The sequence below is a fragment of the Plectropomus leopardus genome, chromosome 6 (assembly GCF_008729295.1).
Source record: "Plectropomus leopardus isolate mb chromosome 6, YSFRI_Pleo_2.0, whole genome shotgun sequence".
NCBI classification, from domain to species: Eukaryota; Metazoa; Chordata; class Actinopteri; order Perciformes; family Serranidae; genus Plectropomus; species Plectropomus leopardus.
The window spans coordinates 2,935,040-2,952,391 of record NC_056468.1 but is presented as its reverse complement, the minus strand read 5'-3'; the positions used below and the strand labels follow the sequence as shown (position 1 = coordinate 2,952,391).

General features: G+C 39.5%; 1 protein-coding gene and 1 long non-coding RNA gene across 3 annotated transcripts; both read right to left on the bottom strand.

Moving 5' to 3' along the window:
• Positions 1–246: 246 nt before the first annotated feature.
• On the bottom strand, positions 247–7,693 carry isl1a (ISL LIM homeobox 1a). Of its 2 annotated transcripts, none has more exons than XM_042488788.1 (6): positions 7,643–7,693; positions 7,073–7,262; positions 5,918–6,177; positions 4,696–4,982; positions 3,431–3,598; positions 247–1,037 (listed from the first exon to the last, which is right to left on the bottom strand). In XM_042488788.1, exons 1-6 carry the CDS (start codon positions 7,668–7,670, stop codon positions 921–923), a joined length of 1,050 nt encoding a protein of 349 aa, XP_042344722.1. In that variant the 5' UTR covers positions 7,671–7,693; the 3' UTR covers positions 247–920. The 2 variants fall into 2 exon arrangements, with proteins under 2 accessions (XP_042344722.1, XP_042344723.1); XM_042488789.1 differs by having other exon boundaries at positions 4,696–4,979.
• Positions 7,694–13,967: 6,274 nt separating this feature from the next.
• Positions 13,968–16,970, bottom strand: LOC121944012. Its single transcript, XR_006105889.1, has 3 exons — positions 16,835–16,970; positions 15,586–15,696; positions 13,968–14,010 (listed from the first exon to the last, which is right to left on the bottom strand). It is a non-coding gene; the product is annotated as an uncharacterized LOC121944012 (long non-coding RNA).
• Positions 16,971–17,352: the final 382 nt, after the last annotated feature.

Genomic DNA, 17,352 nt, shown 5'->3' with positions numbered 1-17,352 from the left:
ATGACACCCAATTACCCACAGCAGCATATCCATCAAGCCATTTAATAGAGCTGATGTTCCGCCTCGTGTGTGAATGCTCACAAAGAGGAGAGAAAAAACCAAAACTCTAAGCCTTCTATTTTGTAATTAAAAAAACAAACAAACATTAAATTATAATAGAAACCCGACAGACCAAACTCCAGTCGTTTTTGTTTCTTTTTACTTCAGTTAAGAAAGTTACACAAAAGGTGGCAAATTTGTCGACAATAAATAATAAATAATTTTTTTGTTGCACGGGAACAAACGAAACATTTTCTTCCAGAGCTAACGGTCTTTTTTAACTTATGATTAATTATACACATCTTTGGGAAAGAAAAAAAAAGTCATCTTGGACGGACACTGATTCACACAAATGTCCCACGAAGCTTGTGGCAAAATAGAGGTATACCTTGTTGCAAATGCTTTCGGGTCACGGAGGAGATCGTGTAGTTAAAAAAAAATGAAGAAAAGCAGTGCTGTTCCCATCCCATGGTCTATTATCTGACGAAGTGCGTGGATCGAATTATTAAAAAAGAAAAAAAGAAAGAAAAACACCAGTTTTCTATTTAGAGTAGCGCACAGCATTTCGCAAGTCTAGGATTTTAGATGAGTCTCCTCCTCGGAGGTCCCATGGATGGATGGAGTCATGTCTTCTCGTTTTGGCAACTGTAACCAGGCGTGTGAGCAACGTGCAGCACCGGGCCATGATGACGCATCCGTCTGTCTCTTCTGGATGGACATTAGAGTGTGTGGCTGTGGTAATATCCCATGATTGTCTTCACAGTGTCAAAATACAACCAGGGGGGTTGTTTGGTGCAGTCGTGGAGGGGGGTGAATTGGAGGGGAGGGGGAAGGAGGGGGCGGCTGTGTGTCCAGTTCAAGTCCGTCCACGCGGCGGCTGCTCAGGCTTCGATGGGGCTGGATACCATGCTGTTCGGCGTGTCTGGAAGCTGAGACGACATGGACGCTACCTCGCTGCCCGTCGAGTTCGAACCCGGTCCCCCCTCCGAGAAACTGACCTGCAGGTACACATCAGGCAGCGGTCAGAAAACATCTGGATACACCACAGGGGTGTGTGGTGTATTTAAAATGTATAGAGGCACAAAAGCTGTCAGATAATAAGGAAACATGCATGTTAGAGTCCATTCACAACACTGTAAAATATGAAAAGTTGATTTTCCTTTAAATCTGGGAAACTGATTGCCTAGAAAAACATAAGTAGCCGCCTAAATATAACAAATAGTAGTCTGAATTTATCATTACTTTATATCTAGTGGTAAAATATAGTTGTATTTACTTAATTTTTGTGAAGTTGTTGCAACTTAAAAATGTCAAGTTTCATTAAATCAACCGTTCAAAGTAATATTAGTAAACCAAGTTTGCTGTGATTTATCATCATAAAGTCTGACAGTTTGATGTTAATTTAAAAATATATATCTAGGAAACCATTTGCCTTTAAAGATGTAATTAAATCTAATTATTCTTAATTTTGGTTTACTTTATATTCAATTGTTAAATTTCCTAATTTAAGTAAAATTTTATTTACTTAATTCTGTGAAGTTGTGCAACATAAAAGTGAAAAATGTCATTAAATAAATCTTTCTAAGTTTTAGCAACTTCAGTAAACCAAGTTCACTGTGCTATATATATATATATATATATGTATTCTGCTGGTTGCAAACTAATCAATCACGTTAGTATTTTCTTAAACATGTTAAGCAAACAGAACTTGCAGATCTCCAAACTTCATCATATCAGCAAAATCCTCTTTGCATGATCATTTTAAATCAGACGGACTTGGTTTGTTGAAGTTGCTAACACTGAAAAAGAGCAATGTAGTTGTCATTTTTAAGTTGCAACAACTTTAAAAAATGAGTAAAATGATCTAAATTTTAAGCTAATTTAACGGTTAAATGTAAAGTACACATCAATTAAGATGAACAGTTACATTTACTTACATTTTTAATGCCATTGGTGTTCTTTTTTTAAGTAAAGTCAGCTTGTCAGGTTTTACAGTGTACTTATTGCTGCTCATTTATCTCGGTATATTTATCAACGACAATGAATTTGCCAATGGTTTGACTTTAGGCCTAATTCATCACAGTGACCATCAGTTTGATTGAAAATGATTTTTGTTTTTAGCCTAATTAATTGTCGGTGGATTTGCACCACACTGCAACGGGACTGTTATCTACTTTAGCCCCCAAAACAATTTTTGGTGTTCGCTCTGATGGAAGATCTATTTTTCATCAAAGCTTCTGCATAATAATAACAAAACATAATAATAATTAAGGAAAAGTCTGAAAGTCTGAAAAAACTCACATTCAGAAAGTTTGGATAAGCACGCACACACAGACGACAAAAGGTGCGGATTTTACAGTCTGTTTTTTTTAGTCTAAAACTCACATTCAAACCTCTAAAGAACGTTTAAGCATACAAGTGATGTATATGGAATTAAATAAAAGGTAAATAAATAAAACAACACTATCTGCTGACCATGAAATTATGTGAGCCCCAGGATCTGTTGAGGGCAATGTCTTATTTCAAGCAATATGTATTTATTCGTGTCTGAGATCATCCCGGTTCTTGCTTTAATAATGCACTAATGGGGCTCATTTTAGCAGATTTCAGGAGATTGACTCACGCTATCTGTGATGCGTCACTCCAACAGAAATGAAACTATAAAAATAAATGTATCTTCAAAGGTTTAAAATTCATCCTTGGTCCCGTGTTTGTGCGTAAAACACACCAGGGGCATCCCTGACGGGACAGGTGTATTTTATTTTATTTTTTTAATCAAGAGAATCCTTAAAATCCTTAAAAGGCCTTCCTTTATCTAATATTTAATAGAAACACGCAGAGATGACTGACACGTGTGGAAGCTTCTGAATAGACTGAGGCCGCTTAAAAAGCAAAACCTGGCCCGGCGTTAACAGCTTCATTAAAACCAGCTGCTCTTGTTATTCTGTTCTGATAAAAAAAAAAATGAAATTATAATAAATAAAAAAACTCTTCTTATTGCTTTAAGGTGAAAACTGAGCTTAAAATGTTGCAAAACTAGGAAACATCAACATGAAACCACCCTGTGTTGCGCATCTTCACGGAAAAATCCCGAGTTTGAGAAAAAGATCAGACGACATGGAGCTAAACTCAATATGAGAATTTGAGGACTGTCAACTAAAATAATTTTGTATATTGGTTTCGATGCAGGAATTTAGTGTTCCATCGTGGTCTAGACCCCAACATCCCAACATGCACATATTTGTATGGTCAAATTGTAATTTTAAACACCCTTTCCGTAGACAAGATTGCACTTTTCTGCATGCATGAGCTCAGATCTGAAACTGAATATTGCAACTAAATAAATACTTTCAAGCATGAGAGCTTTTAGTGAAGGAAAAAAGGGACGCACCAGTTGTTGGAAGGCCGGCTGGTCGATGTCGCTCTGCAGGGCGAAGTCGCTGAGGACCTTCCAGGGCGGCTGGTAGCTCTGCACCTCCACCGGGTTGGCCTGGATGCCGCCGTCGTGCCGCTCCGGACTGGCCGCCACCATCGGGGTGCCCGTCATTCCCTGGATGTTCTGAGAGAAAAGAGGCGGTGGTCAGCACCCACTCCTCTACACAGCTTCCACAGATGGGCTGTGTGTGTGTGTGTGTGTGTGTGTGTGTGTGTGTGTGTGTGTGTGTTTGTTGGGGGGGGGGGGGTCTGAAATGAATCCACCAGTCAATCAGCAGAACAATCAATAAGCAAGCAAACAAATAAACAGATGAATGTGTTTGTGTGTGTGTGAGCTTTTTGTCTATGACCTCAGTGGCCCATGTGAGCTGGTGCATGACTCTGAGCTCTTACAGCAGCCCGAGGCCTTATCCTCAATCGCTTTACGCACACATCCCAAAACATGCAGCTTAGGGCCATTATAACATCACTTTATGAATAAAACTGACTTTAGTTTATTGGTCATCATGCTTAAATAGAGGCTACCTTAAATGTACTCCTGGGGTAAACATCATCATTAAGGATGTAAAGGATACTGCCTTGCTTGGGGGCCACTTTTGTAAAATGACAGGAGGCCAAGGGCCAGTCGCAGCAGCCAAGTGCATGATTTTAGGAAATATCAGTGTTTAAGGGTTTTCTAGGATTTTAGGGCGTTTCTAGGATTTTAGAATGTTTCTAGGATTTTCTTGAATTTTAGGACATTTCTGGCATTTTGGGACGTTTCTAGTATTTTAGGAAATCTCAAGGATTCCAGGGCGTTTTTGGATATCAGGATATTTCTTGGATTTCAGGGTGTTTCTTGGATTTTATGATGGCCCTAGTATTTTAGGATATTGGGGGCTCTGTTGTGGGGATCCTCCATTAACACTTGTTTTATATAGTCAAGCCCTGTTTTGATGCTGTTTTAAACACTCTGGCACCGAAGTACAAAAGCAGTTCACAGTGTGCATCACTTTATTTTTATCCTGAATAAGTAAATGGTTGGGGCTTCCGGCACCATATTGGGGGCCCGATGTGACCCAGGGACTGCAATTTGAGTGTCTCTGATGTAAAAGCAGCCAGGGCTGCAAAATTTAAGCTCCAGCTTGGGGCAAACAGTAGAACAGGCCTACATAAACTCTAAAAACATCTCTGTTCTGTGCATATTCCAGTCTGAAAACTTATCCAGCTTTGTCCTCTTACCGTCTTGTCGTTGGGTTGCTGCTGCTGCAGCTGCTTCATCAGCAGGCTCCTTTTCTTGTCCTTGCACCGCTTGTTCTGGAACCAGACCCGGATGACCCGCGGGCTGAGGCCGGTCATCTCCACCAGCTGCTCCTTCATGAGGGCGTCAGGCCTCGGGTTGGCGTTGTAGCAAGTCCGCAGCGTGTGCAGCTGCTTCTCGTTTAGCACCGTCCGGACCCGGGTGGTCTTCTCCGGCTGTTTGTGGACGTGAGGCCGCAGCGCGGGCTGCCGGGCCGAGATTGGTTCTGCTGTTGGGAAAGGACGGGGGAGACAGCCCAGAGGAAGACACAATTAATTTATCTGTCTCAGAGGCAGGCGAGACATGGTGACAAAACAGCGGGGTATGACTTTTATCAAGTATTTTGTCCGTCTAATGTTCCTGCAACACATGATGCGCAACTTTGCGTCTAATAACCTCGATAAATAGTCCTGTGGCAAACTGCCTCTAAATATAACCGTATTTAGGGGCTCAGGAGCTCCAGGCTTCACTGCATATGCGGTTTAAATGTAGCAGCTCTGATTGACTCATCTGATCCAAGGTCAAAACATCCGTTACAAAGCCAAGGCGCTTTTTTTTTGAGAAAACCTCAAACCCTTTCCAGAAACGCAGAGCGGCGCACAGCCTTAACGCATCCCGGACCCACAGCCGCGTTCCGCCCTCCTCCTCCTCCTCAAGCAGTGATAACTTGGTGTATTTCTGACACTGTATCTAATCTGCCGAGCCTGGCCTCGGTGGTATGCGGGAAAGGAAATGTAAAAGACAAAACACGTCCAGCAGTCCAACATTAAAGAGTCAAATGCGGACGTAGAGAAGCTTCACTTGTTAGTTATGGCACAGGGAGCAGCCTCCCCGTGACTGCGTGACATTTAGCTGCATTAAAACAGAGATCAAACCTGGACAGTAAATCACTCTGACATTGCGCTCTGACAGCGTGCGCACACAGCTCATGTGGAAATACAAGAGATGCTGTTCACCCAATATGGAACAGAACACTGCCATGGAGAGTCAACTCGGAGAATCCGTTTATTTTTTACACCTGAGCAAAATCCACTGACGCAAAGAGACTTTGGAACTTCAGAAAAAAGGCAGCGAGTCAGCCAGCTGCGAGAAGCGTATGTCCCCCAGCAGTTACACACTACAGTCATCAAGTCCTGTCTGTCCCCCAACTCCCCGGGACTTTACCTGCCATCTGCAGTGGTCTGGCGGGGTGCAGTGGGCTGAGCGGGTCCCCGGGACCCAGACTGGCCCGCTCCACTACGTCGTGGTCTGCCCGGCAAAAGAGCCCGTCCTCCCGCAGCGCGAACTCGTCCCCCGGGATGAGCTGTCGGCTGCAGGCCACGCAGCGGAAACACTCGATGTGGTAGACTTTGGAGCGGGCCCTCATCACGAAATCGTTCTTGCTGAAGCCGATGTTGCATTTTGCGCATTTAATCCCGTACAACCTGCGGGACACACACACACACACACACACACACACACGGTCCGATCAGTGTGACTGCATGCACTTATAATATATACAAAATGACAGAAATAACGCCATCGATTATTTGTAATGATAATAATAATAATAATAATAATAATAATAATAATAATAATAATAATAATAATAATAATAATGATGATGATGTGTTTGCCGCTTTTATAAGATATAAGACATGTATGCATCATTTATAGTATTTGTAAAACATTATTATTATTATTATTATTATTATTATTATTACTATTATATTGTTAGTATTAGTGACATGAAAGTGTGTTTACGATATGCCTCGAGATAATGAACTTTTGAGTGTGACTCATATCTGTAACAGTCATTTGGTGATTATTAAACAATAAATGAAGGCCAGCTTGAGTTGTAGTCGACGAATTGTTTATGTATAATAGCACCAAATCAGTGAGTAATATACAGCCTGTATAATAAAAATAGCTCAGTGATATTTTTACGGTTTTCCTCGGGTCCATCACAATGTAGCTCGTGTGGGATGTTGCAGTCTGATAGGAATAACTGATGACTAAATAATACTTATTTGGAGCTGATGTACAGTGGTTTTAATGTCAACAAAAGTGAATGAAACGCTGACATTTCTGGTTAGGACGCACGATCCACAACAAGTTGTTGTAGCAGTAAAAATGATTAGCCTATTGTAATGTAAAAAAAATCATTTTAACAAAATCAAGCGAGGGCTCCATGCCATTTCAGTTAGTCCGAACATTACCAATTAGATATTTTAAAATATATTTTTAATAATAATAATAATAATCCACATCGCCGTCCAGCTCTTGTGGTTGTGAAGAGGGGTCGTCCTGTCAAGTCCCGTCCCGTCCCGGCCGTCCTACCTGATGTAGTCCCGTTTACAGTAAGTCTTTCCGTCCCGGACGAAGCACGTGCAGGACTCGTCCAGGTACTGGCTGCACTCGGCACATTTGAGACAGGCGGCGTGCCACTCCAGGTCCGGGGAGACCCGCAGGATGTATTGGTCGTGGATTTGGTTCCCGCAGCCCACGCACAGAGACACCAGCCGCTTCTCTGGAAGAGCAGCACGAGCAGGACACATCACACACACACTCATAATAATGGTCTTTATATAGTTATTGATATTATTATTAATTTTACTGTTTTATTGTTGTTTTGTTTTTGTGATTGTTATAATTAATATAAGATTTTTTACATGTTTCTATTTATTTTTTATTTTTTGATAGTCTGAAAAAAAGTGTGCGTGTAACTCGCTGATTCAAAGCCTCAGTAACTCCACAATTTAGTATTTTACGACAGCAAATATTTCAACAGGCCACTTGTGTCTTCAGGCACCGCAAAAAAAAAAAAAAAACAACAAAAAAACAAAAAAACAAAATCAACTCTCAACTTGTCATAGTTTTAGTTCCAGTATCGCATCCCAAGTGTCTTACTTTTCGGCGGATCCCCCATGTCTCCCATGTCCACAAAGTAAGGCGATGTTAGGTCCACTGTCACAGCGGGCTGCGGCGCCTGGAAGCCTGGATGTGTCCTCCGCTGCCGGGGCTGCCGGGCCAGGGGCTGTGCTGTCCGGCTCGGAGAGGGAGTGTGTGTGTATGTGTTTGTTGCCGGTGTGTGTGGAGCTCTGACAAGCGGCGGGGGCTGACGTAGGACAGCAGCACGTCATCTGAATGAGCAGCTGATTGGCTCTGCAGACCCTGACCGGCACTAACCACACACACACACACACACACACACACACACACACACACACACACATCACGCACTCTCTCTCGCTCACACACACACACACACACACACACACACACACGCTGGCACACTTATTGCTGCATATCATTTGTTTTTTTTTTTGTTTGTTTTTTTGCTTTGCTCTTTTCTCTGTTAATTTTATCTCTTATTTTTAGTGTGTTGTTGGGGCTGAGTGGGATCTTGTTTACATGGTCAGCTGAGTGTTTGCCATAAAGGGACACACACTCCATCATACGTTTAACTTTTAAATTGACCTCGACATACAGAGGGCCACAAAATGAAGAAAAAAAAATCTCAGGCATATTTTGAACAAGACATGACTTATATTTGACACAGTTGCAGTCTTGAGACATGGCGTAAAATATTGCGCCAAACTAACAAAGGCGCGCATTTGTCTACGCGTAAAACAGGTATGGATAAATGGTGCCCTGTGTTTCTGTCAGATAAAACCCGTGTATCCTCACAGTTAACTTGTCAGAAACTCAGTAAACAGCGTTCTTGAGAGCACGTTTAAATGATCACCTTGAAAAGAAACAGCTGAATCATGTTTTGGAGAATTATCTGAAAGCCTGGAGGAACGCGTAATCCTTAAACCTATAACGAAAAATATCAGCAAAGCATTCCTTTTTTCTTTTTTTTTTCCAGCAGAGAACGGCTGATGGTGAGAGCTCTAAATCAGAGCAGTGACAGGCCAGGACCCGAAGGAGCAGCTCTGACACACACCAACACGCCCTCTTGTGTTAGCAACCTACTCACGCTGTAAACACTCGGCAGCAGCAGCAGACAGGACACCTTGAGCCTCCAGCAGGCTTTATCTGTAGAGTCTTCTTTTTTTTTTTAAAAAAAAAAGGAATAGTCTACCTTTAAGCTTATAACCACCTCCATCAGGAAACAGTTTCTTTTTTGAGACATGTTGGGATGTGTGTTATAAAACACAAGAATTAGGTTATCAAAAGAAATGTGGGCTTCTAGAATATGTCCATGGTGCAGCTATAAAAAGATGAACTCTGTGGGTTCCAATATGTATTCCTAGATAGATAGATAGATAGATAGATAGATAGATAGATAGATAGATAGATGGATGGATTGATAGACCCAAATGTTTTATAACTATCTATATATAGGGGTGGGAAATACCATTTTAGTAGATTTGACATTATCACAATACATAAGTCACCATACAATGGTATTGCAATTTTAAACATATTGCAAAATGCTGAGTATTGCAATGACAAAAATGAAATAAATAATGTGGCTCAGTGTAAAGATATTACGTTTATTTGTCATATACACAGTCACACAAAGCACAATGTGTATAGTGACATTCTTGTGCCATGCTCCAAAAAGTCACTTGCAAGTAGACGAAATAGAATTGCATAAAATAACGTAAGTAAAATATTTCACAAAAGAAGCAATATTTCAATGTGCTTCAAAGATTGTGGCATAATATGATTTATTACCTTTTTCTGAGCTGTATATTATGTCCCCAAAGGAAAACTTTCTCAACACCTCTTTTAAGATTAAGCTTTCAGCCTATTTATAACATTTCAGTCACTTTTATTGCAGCAACATGTATGTATTGGACTAAAAAAACAACCAATTATATTATCTACCAAGACTTTAATTTGTATTTGGATTTAATAATTTTAATAATTTATCTATTTATCTAAGTAAATACCTGGCATCCCTTTGACAATATGATATTGCCAAACAAATATAATTCAGTACAATGCATGGATTTCCCCCTACCCCTACTTCTTCTACAAATAAGAAAAGGTGTAATAATAATTTTTTAAAAGCCCTTGATATAATAATCTTTTATTTGTTACATACTTGAATAATACACTTTATACACATTCCATCACTGTTAACAGAAATAAATATACATTTGACTGTTTTTCAGCTCTAGTCAATACATTGTTAATGTCAACTATTGGAATTACTAACCACTACTAAAATTTGAGTCATCAAAAGATAGATAGATAGATAGATAGATAGATAGATAGATAGATAGATATCTGCCGGTTAAAAAAACACCCACTGGACTGCTGCTGGTATATTTGATATTTCTGTTCATATATATGATATTAGAATTATATATTGTATCTATTTATTTGTATTTTGGATATGAGTCTGTGATAGATATTGTTTCTGTCGTACAATTTGCTTCAGGCTGCATGTCACAAACATGTGGATATTAATGACTGACTCAGCACTGGCAGATTTAGTCCCCTCCCCCCTTATCATTGAACCCGTAGCTACGGCCCTGCTGTGATGAACTCACTGTTTACATTAGTAGTCATCAATAAGCTTTTGGACTGAGATGTTCTCAACATTATCTTCTTATAAAATGCTGCACAAAAACAGAGAGACTTTGCAGAGCAGGAGTGAAGGAAGGCCGTAAGACACAATACTGTAATGACAAGATACTTCAATTTTTTTTTACCAAGTTTCTAAAAAAAAAGTTTTTTCAGGCAAATTGGGATTTTTGATATCAAACTTTAAAATAAAATTAAACTGAAAACTTAGCTGTGGAATGTAACTAAGTATAATTACTCACGTATTGTGCTTAAGGATGATATCGAAATACAAATATTTTACTTGAGTATGTCCAGTTTATGCTATTATTAATTTCCCACGCTAAATTTCATTAATATAAATGACTACTTTGCAGATATTGATAGAAAATTCAAATAAAATTATAAATTATGATGAATAAACATAGATTACACTAGATACCCAGATGAAATCAGCTCCACGTCTACCAACTGCATTGTTAAAATGATGCTTTCACATAAATTCATCAATAATAAGAATCTAATAATATCATATCTAAAATGGGTCATTCTACATAACGAGTATTTTTTCTTTTCAAGCAGTACATTTTGAACATCAACGTGTACTTTTACTTAATCCATTGAAACCTGGATTGAGATCACTTTTCTTATGCTGCATTCAGACAGCTTCACAAGTATTCAAATCTTCCAAATCTGTGCAAAGTGGTTTGCTTTCTTTTGAAAACATTGGGGAAGAAGGCAATGAGCAACTTGGCAAGAAATTCTGCAGTTTGCAAGAAATTAGTAGGTTTTGAATGATTTTTTTAAAGCTAGAGAAAAATGTCCCACAAAAACTATGTTTGTAATCTAAAAAAGAAAAATGAAATAAGATCAACTTGTCCGATTTTACAGCGCAGGCAGTGATACAGCCTGTGCAGACATAGAAAGACTTTGGCATTTCTACCACTTCAGATGCCTGAAGAACTTCAGGCTGCCCCTAAAGGTGCTAAAGTGCTGATGTGAGAGGACCAAGAATCCTCTGTGATATAGACACCTAGCTATCTGAAGATATCCTCCTCTGCAGTTTTCATAACATTCACAGAGGTTATTCTACCTGTTCGCCAGGTGAGTCAGGCCCACCTTCACTGTGTAATAACCAAACCAGATGATAGTGGTGAAGTCAGACATGGTCACACCGTGTACGAGGAGTACAGCAGGGGGTCCAGGACACATCCTTGGGGGACTCCTGTGTAGATACTGAGGAGGTATGAGGAGTAGCTACCGACCTGAAGAAGATCCAGCTGCACAGGGTGGAGCAGAGGACCAGGTCTTCAAGCTGTGTGACGCGTCTGAAGGAGATCTTTTTAAACATGGATATGCAGCCCAAACAGTATTTTAAAGTGATAGTTTTAGTAGATTTTTGGAATGGTGCTGCATGAGATGCTTATGTCTGATCAGTGCATTACATACAGTAGCTGGCATGCTCCTGGTTTGCTGAAACAGCCGACAGCTCAGCATTATGACACCATGCTGTAAAGAGGGGCTGATATTAAGATGTGCTTTAGCCTACCCGAATAACACAATATTATTGTCCAAGGATGCTGTATTGAGAGTTTTCAATGTAAAATTTTCTTTTCAGTCAGATTGCATAACAGCTGCTAACAGCACTTTCTGACCCAAACAGCTGACGGGCAGCTGATAAAAAATGTAATGCCAAAGGAAAAGGCTGTGTGAAGGCGAGGTAAAGTGCTGGAAATACTCAAAATATAGTGTTCACCTAGACCAGCCCATTTTCATTCTAAACTCATCAAATGAGTCGGCTCGGATTTATTACCTCTATTAAAAACAATAAAATTGGGTCGCATTTTCAGTTCAGTTAGTTGACAAATTTAGATTATTTATACAAAATATGAATAAATGTATACATTGTGAATCATTACTTTAGGGTACACTACCCAGCAGTTTATAAAATGATTTAACTGAACTCCACTCTTAGCTATTAGTTATGAACACATGATGAAACACTAACTACAATGATAATTACAATCCAACATAATGATTTTGACACAGGCCTTTTTACCTAATGAGTGTATGTATTTTTTTAGTGCTTTCAGTATATTTTGATGCTAATATGTATGTACTTTTACTTGCAAGTGTTTGAATGTTGGACATTTTGTGATAATATGGAGTTTGTGTGTTTTTTCATCTGTTTTTGTTTGTGTTTTATCATATGTTTTGGCTGTTTTCTGCTGCTCTGTTAGTGTGTGCTGTCAGAAGCACGGCGTGGCTTCCTGCTGCTGCAGCTCTGCATGCACACCTGTAGCTCATGTTATACTCATCAAGTGCAGCTTAAAAACCTTGTTTCTGCTCTCATAGTGATACTGTTGACTCATCTCTGGTGTTGTTTTTAGTTAACATTCTTCCAGTGGGATTCTCAAGTGTTTTTTGGTTCATGACAAATTCACTGGCATCTCCATTTTCAGTGCCTATCTCCTCCAAACTTCGGCGACTCCACTTCATCTGCAGCCCCTCACCACCAGCCTCAGCCTCACTTCAGTCTGCCTGCCTCATCCACCTGCAAAAACTCTGCAATAAACTCATTTCCCCCCCTTCCCCCTTTTCTTGTGGTCTTGCTCTTGGGTCCATGGTAAACCCATTACACTTTTACTTGTAACAAGAGTATTTCTACACTCTAGTATTGCTGATTGAATTAATTAATGAGTGAATATTTTATTTTTGTGTCTGGACATTTACATGACCAGTCCGTCATGGGATCAATCAGACACATTAACTAATAGCAAACCAAATGTTGACCCACCATTATTGTAGATTTTAGTGACATAAAATATTTCAAAAGTTTCTCCCAACAGTTAATGCTTTATAGACTTTTTTAATAAGTGATTCGACATATCCCTGTTCTATAGTTTGATAAAAGCAGGTTATAGTTTCATTAATAATTTTTAAAAATTATTTTTTAAATTTAATTTAACTTTATATGTGTGCATATATATATATATACACGCACACACACACACACACACACACACACACACACACATAACTTTGTATTGCTGTCTTTACTTTATTTTTATTTATGAATATTTTTTTTGTCAAAAAACCAAACACAATAGAGGAGTATAGATGTAATACTGGTTAAAAACACTTTCAATTGTACTGAAAGTGTACTATTATAACTTTATGTCATCAACAGCAAAAGAAAAACTCTCTGAATGTCTGAATGTATGCAATTCTCTGAACATTTAAAATCAAAAAAAGAAATAGAATTTCAGATTTCACAGTTGAAATGTAAGACACATATAGTATCATGTGAAACTGCATTTCACAAGCAATAAACTCATGAACAGCTCTTGTGAGTTTATCGCATGAATACCATTTCACATGCAAAAAAAAAAAAAAGCAGCATATGTTTTTAATTCTTCATTGGTAAAAACACGAATTTCACTTGTGATTTCTAATGTTTAAAATAGAATCAAACAGAGAAAAGTCATTTTAAAAATAAAATACAGGGGAAATTGTGAGGAGTGTAAATGGCAATGAACAAAAACAGAGTTCAGCAGAGTAGAAAACTGAGAAAATGGAACAGAGTAGAGTACAGTCAAGTGGGGGAAGAGAGAAGCACTGTCAAGGATAAGATGGGAAATAAGGACATAGTATTCCCAGCCTCAGTGCCACACTACGTCTCTGCCTTTTGAAGTCTTCAGGAGAGGAACTGGAGAAAGATGAGTGACAGAGACCTTCCTCCTCTGAAATAAACACTGAAGAATAAACAGGAAAGAGTTCTCGTTAAGATTAAAGATGGGCAAGCACCTGCCTGATTCACATAATCAATCTTTTTATTTTTTTTTTAATTTTATTAATGTTGTCTTGTTTGTATTTACATTTGCCATAGTGGTGACTGATTTTTTAAAGGAATGTGGAATTATTGTTTTCAGAAGTGTTGCATATTATTTATTATTATTATCCTCTTAACTTTCACACATGCAGTATATGGTCAGAAGTATGAGGACACCCTTTTGTCCACATACTGACATTTTGATTGTGTTTCATAGTCTGTTGCTATTTTTGATTCCTCCAATATTTTTCTCTCTTCATACAATTTATAATTGCCTTGTGTTTTGTTTTATGAAATGTCTCTTTGTCATTTTAAAGGCAATGTAAATCATTTCTATAAACTGACAAATTTCTCAGTCAGGTTTCCCAGTTTGGATGAACTTGATTGACCTCAACTCCTTGCAAGACCCTTAGGTTTCCATAACAGATTTTTTTGCAAAACTTAAGTGATATCTTCTTAATGTCGATAAAACGCAATGGCAGGATGACCATGTTTCCACTGAGGAATGTTCTGCAACTTCTCCTCTGGTGATAGCAATCCAAGAAGCATGTTGATGGAGGTTCAAAACATTAGCAGCTTTATTTCTATTGCAGGCACCTCACTAGCCGTCATTATTACCAATCAAAGGCCACGTAGGCGTGTTATGGAGCCATAATGTAAAGGCGAGCCTCTTCTTTGTGGGAGCGGCCACATATGAGGGGTTTGTGGGAGGTGATAGTCCACGATTTCACAGAGGAATTGTGGATTCAAAACTTCAGGATGATCTGCTCAACTTTTGAAGAGTTATGTGATGCAGTAACACCTCTTGTAGCTCCTGCAGCATCAAGAGGGAGCTAGTTCCTACTGACAAGCACATAGCCATAGCATCATGTGACCTAGAAAAGGCCAAAAAGTGTTTCCATTGCAGTTTTGCAAAATATGCAACGTTTTCTCACTCCAAAGTTATCACGTGGTCATGGTCAGTCAGTGACGGTCACTTCCATGTTAACCAATGGCGTTTTAAGTGTTCTCGCCATATTAGCATAATGTATGAGCATGAATGTGTTTATAGGAGACCCATCCATCCGAGAGATGGATGGGTTGCACAAACAACCAACTTTCATGTGTGTCTAGTGTCTGTGTCTAGCTTCCTGTGTTTGTGTGTGTGTGTGTGTGCGTGTGTGCGTGTGTGTGTGTGTGTTTTCTCCTCCTTACCATGTGCCTCTCTTGCCTAAACCTAATCGTCTGTGACTTTGGTGTCTAATCCCAATCATCGTGACAGTCCATGCTGTTGTATGAACATAAGGATCATGCTGCATCATTCACCCACGTGCATTTGTTGATCACCATATCGGCATCCCAGAACGTCATAAGTTGACATAGAAGGTCACTTACCAACTGTCACCATGTAACAAGTTTGGAGTGAGAACATGCTGAAATACACCTTTTTGGAATCACCTGAAATACCACCTCATGCAAGTGTAAAAACTTTTTTTCAAAACTGATGTGTTCCTATTACTTCATATTCGCGATTTCAATTCTGCACAATTTGAGGTTCGATGGAAACCCGCCTCCTGTTGTTGAATCAGATGAAGTCCGTGCAATAGGTTCTAAAATCTGGTGGAAAAACCTGAAACCAGAAGAGTAGAGAGTGTTATAGCAGCAAATTAGTCGTACCCATGGTTTTGGAATTGAATGCTCAGCCATTACAAATGGGTGTAACATCGGTTTGTCCACATACCTTAGGGCATCCAGTTTATGTAACAGATTAGCTAAATGATATTTATAAAAGTGAAGTACAAGTCTTGACAGTCATAATTGTACTGACTCACATGCAAACTGCAGTATTTACAGTCCTGTATTATCCCTCTGTATAGCCTTCTCTAATTCTCTCTTTGTGTGTGTGTGTGTGTGTGTGTGTGTGTGTGTGTGTGTGTGTGTACATGTTCCTCGGCCCCGAAGTTCGCCGACTTCGATGGAAAGCCTGCTCTGATTACAGTTTGGGATGGAGTGAAAGACTGTGCTTATGAAAGTAGAGCCTGAGTGCTGAAGAGGAAAATCACAGATGATGTGTCTGAAAGCCGCCACACTGACAAGCCTTGTAATTTGTCACCCAGTGAAACCTCATTTCCCTCATCAACAACACCGCTGTCACCAGTTCAAACACTGAAGGAAGAAACCATGACAGATTTTTTTCCCCTCACACAGCTTTTTGTCTGCATTTCAGATCATATTGTCATGTTTGGGAAGTTTATATTCAATAAATATTTGGTAGCTACTAGAACTACATATTTGGTGTTTTATTGATAATAGTTTGTTAAAGGACAATCAGTCAGCAACACAAATTTATATGCACTATGTAAAGATCGTATTGATTATAAATAGATAATTATAAATATAGTTTTTTCTCCTAGCTTTTATCATTTTTTTACAGACATTTACTAGCTTTTTAAAAACTTTTTTTCCTAAATTTTCTCTCTAAATCTTATCTTCTTGCAATTTGTGGAACATTTCTTACCAAATTGCTCAGTGCCTTTTCCCGGAACCAAGACCACGACACAGATCACAAGAAGCAGATTTAAGACAATATTTTTAGTGACACAGTGATGAAAAAGCAAGGGGGGAGGGGTGATGAGGTGTCCCAGGCTCCAACAGGGGCAAGTGTTCAAAGTCTCTTTGATTGGGCGTCAACCACGTGGAATGGTGGACCCACGAAACCTCGCTATCGGCTCACAACCCAGAGTGTGTCAAAATGAAGAGGAACTCACGGCAGGAACAGGTGATTGTCAGTCAAGAGCACAGGCAGGCAGGCAGGCAATGTAGCAGGCACAAGCACAGTACAGGCTGGAGCAACAGGCAGGCAACAGGCAAGCAGACAGTGACACAGGTACACAGGAGAAGCCAGGACATGCTGTTTGACATAACAACCTGGCGATGACTGGATGGAACACCAGAGTCTTTATAGGACAGGTCTTGATTGTGGTAATGAGTTGCACCTGGCACTGCCTGCAACAGAAAAGCCACGCCCACACACACACAGAACACAGAGGAGGGGAGAGAAACATGAGGATGAGACAGACAGGGATCAACAGACAACACACAGAGGAGAAGGAGGGGCTGCCATGATGTGAATCAAGACACTTTTGATTGGTGTCTGAAAGCAGCACGAATAAAGTGATGTTGCTCCAGGTTTTAAAAGGTTTAATCAGCACTGAAAGAGGAAAAAATATTTTAAAACATCAGAATACAAAATCGCAAAAAAAGTGGACAAAATAATGATGCACAG

Excerpts from the sequence above, each read along its gene's own strand:
- isl1a (XM_042488788.1), bottom strand. The coding sequence starts at position 7,670 with ATGGGAGACATGGGGGATCCGCCGAAAA. Across the intron at positions 6,178-7,072 it reads TGTAAACGGGACTACATCAG|GTTGTACGGGATTAAATGCG; the intron begins GTAGGACGGCCG and ends TGTGTCCCGCAG. Across the intron at positions 4,983-5,917 it reads CAGACCACTGCAGATGGCAG|CAGAACCAATCTCGGCCCGG; the intron begins GTAAAGTCCCGG and ends CTTTCCCAACAG.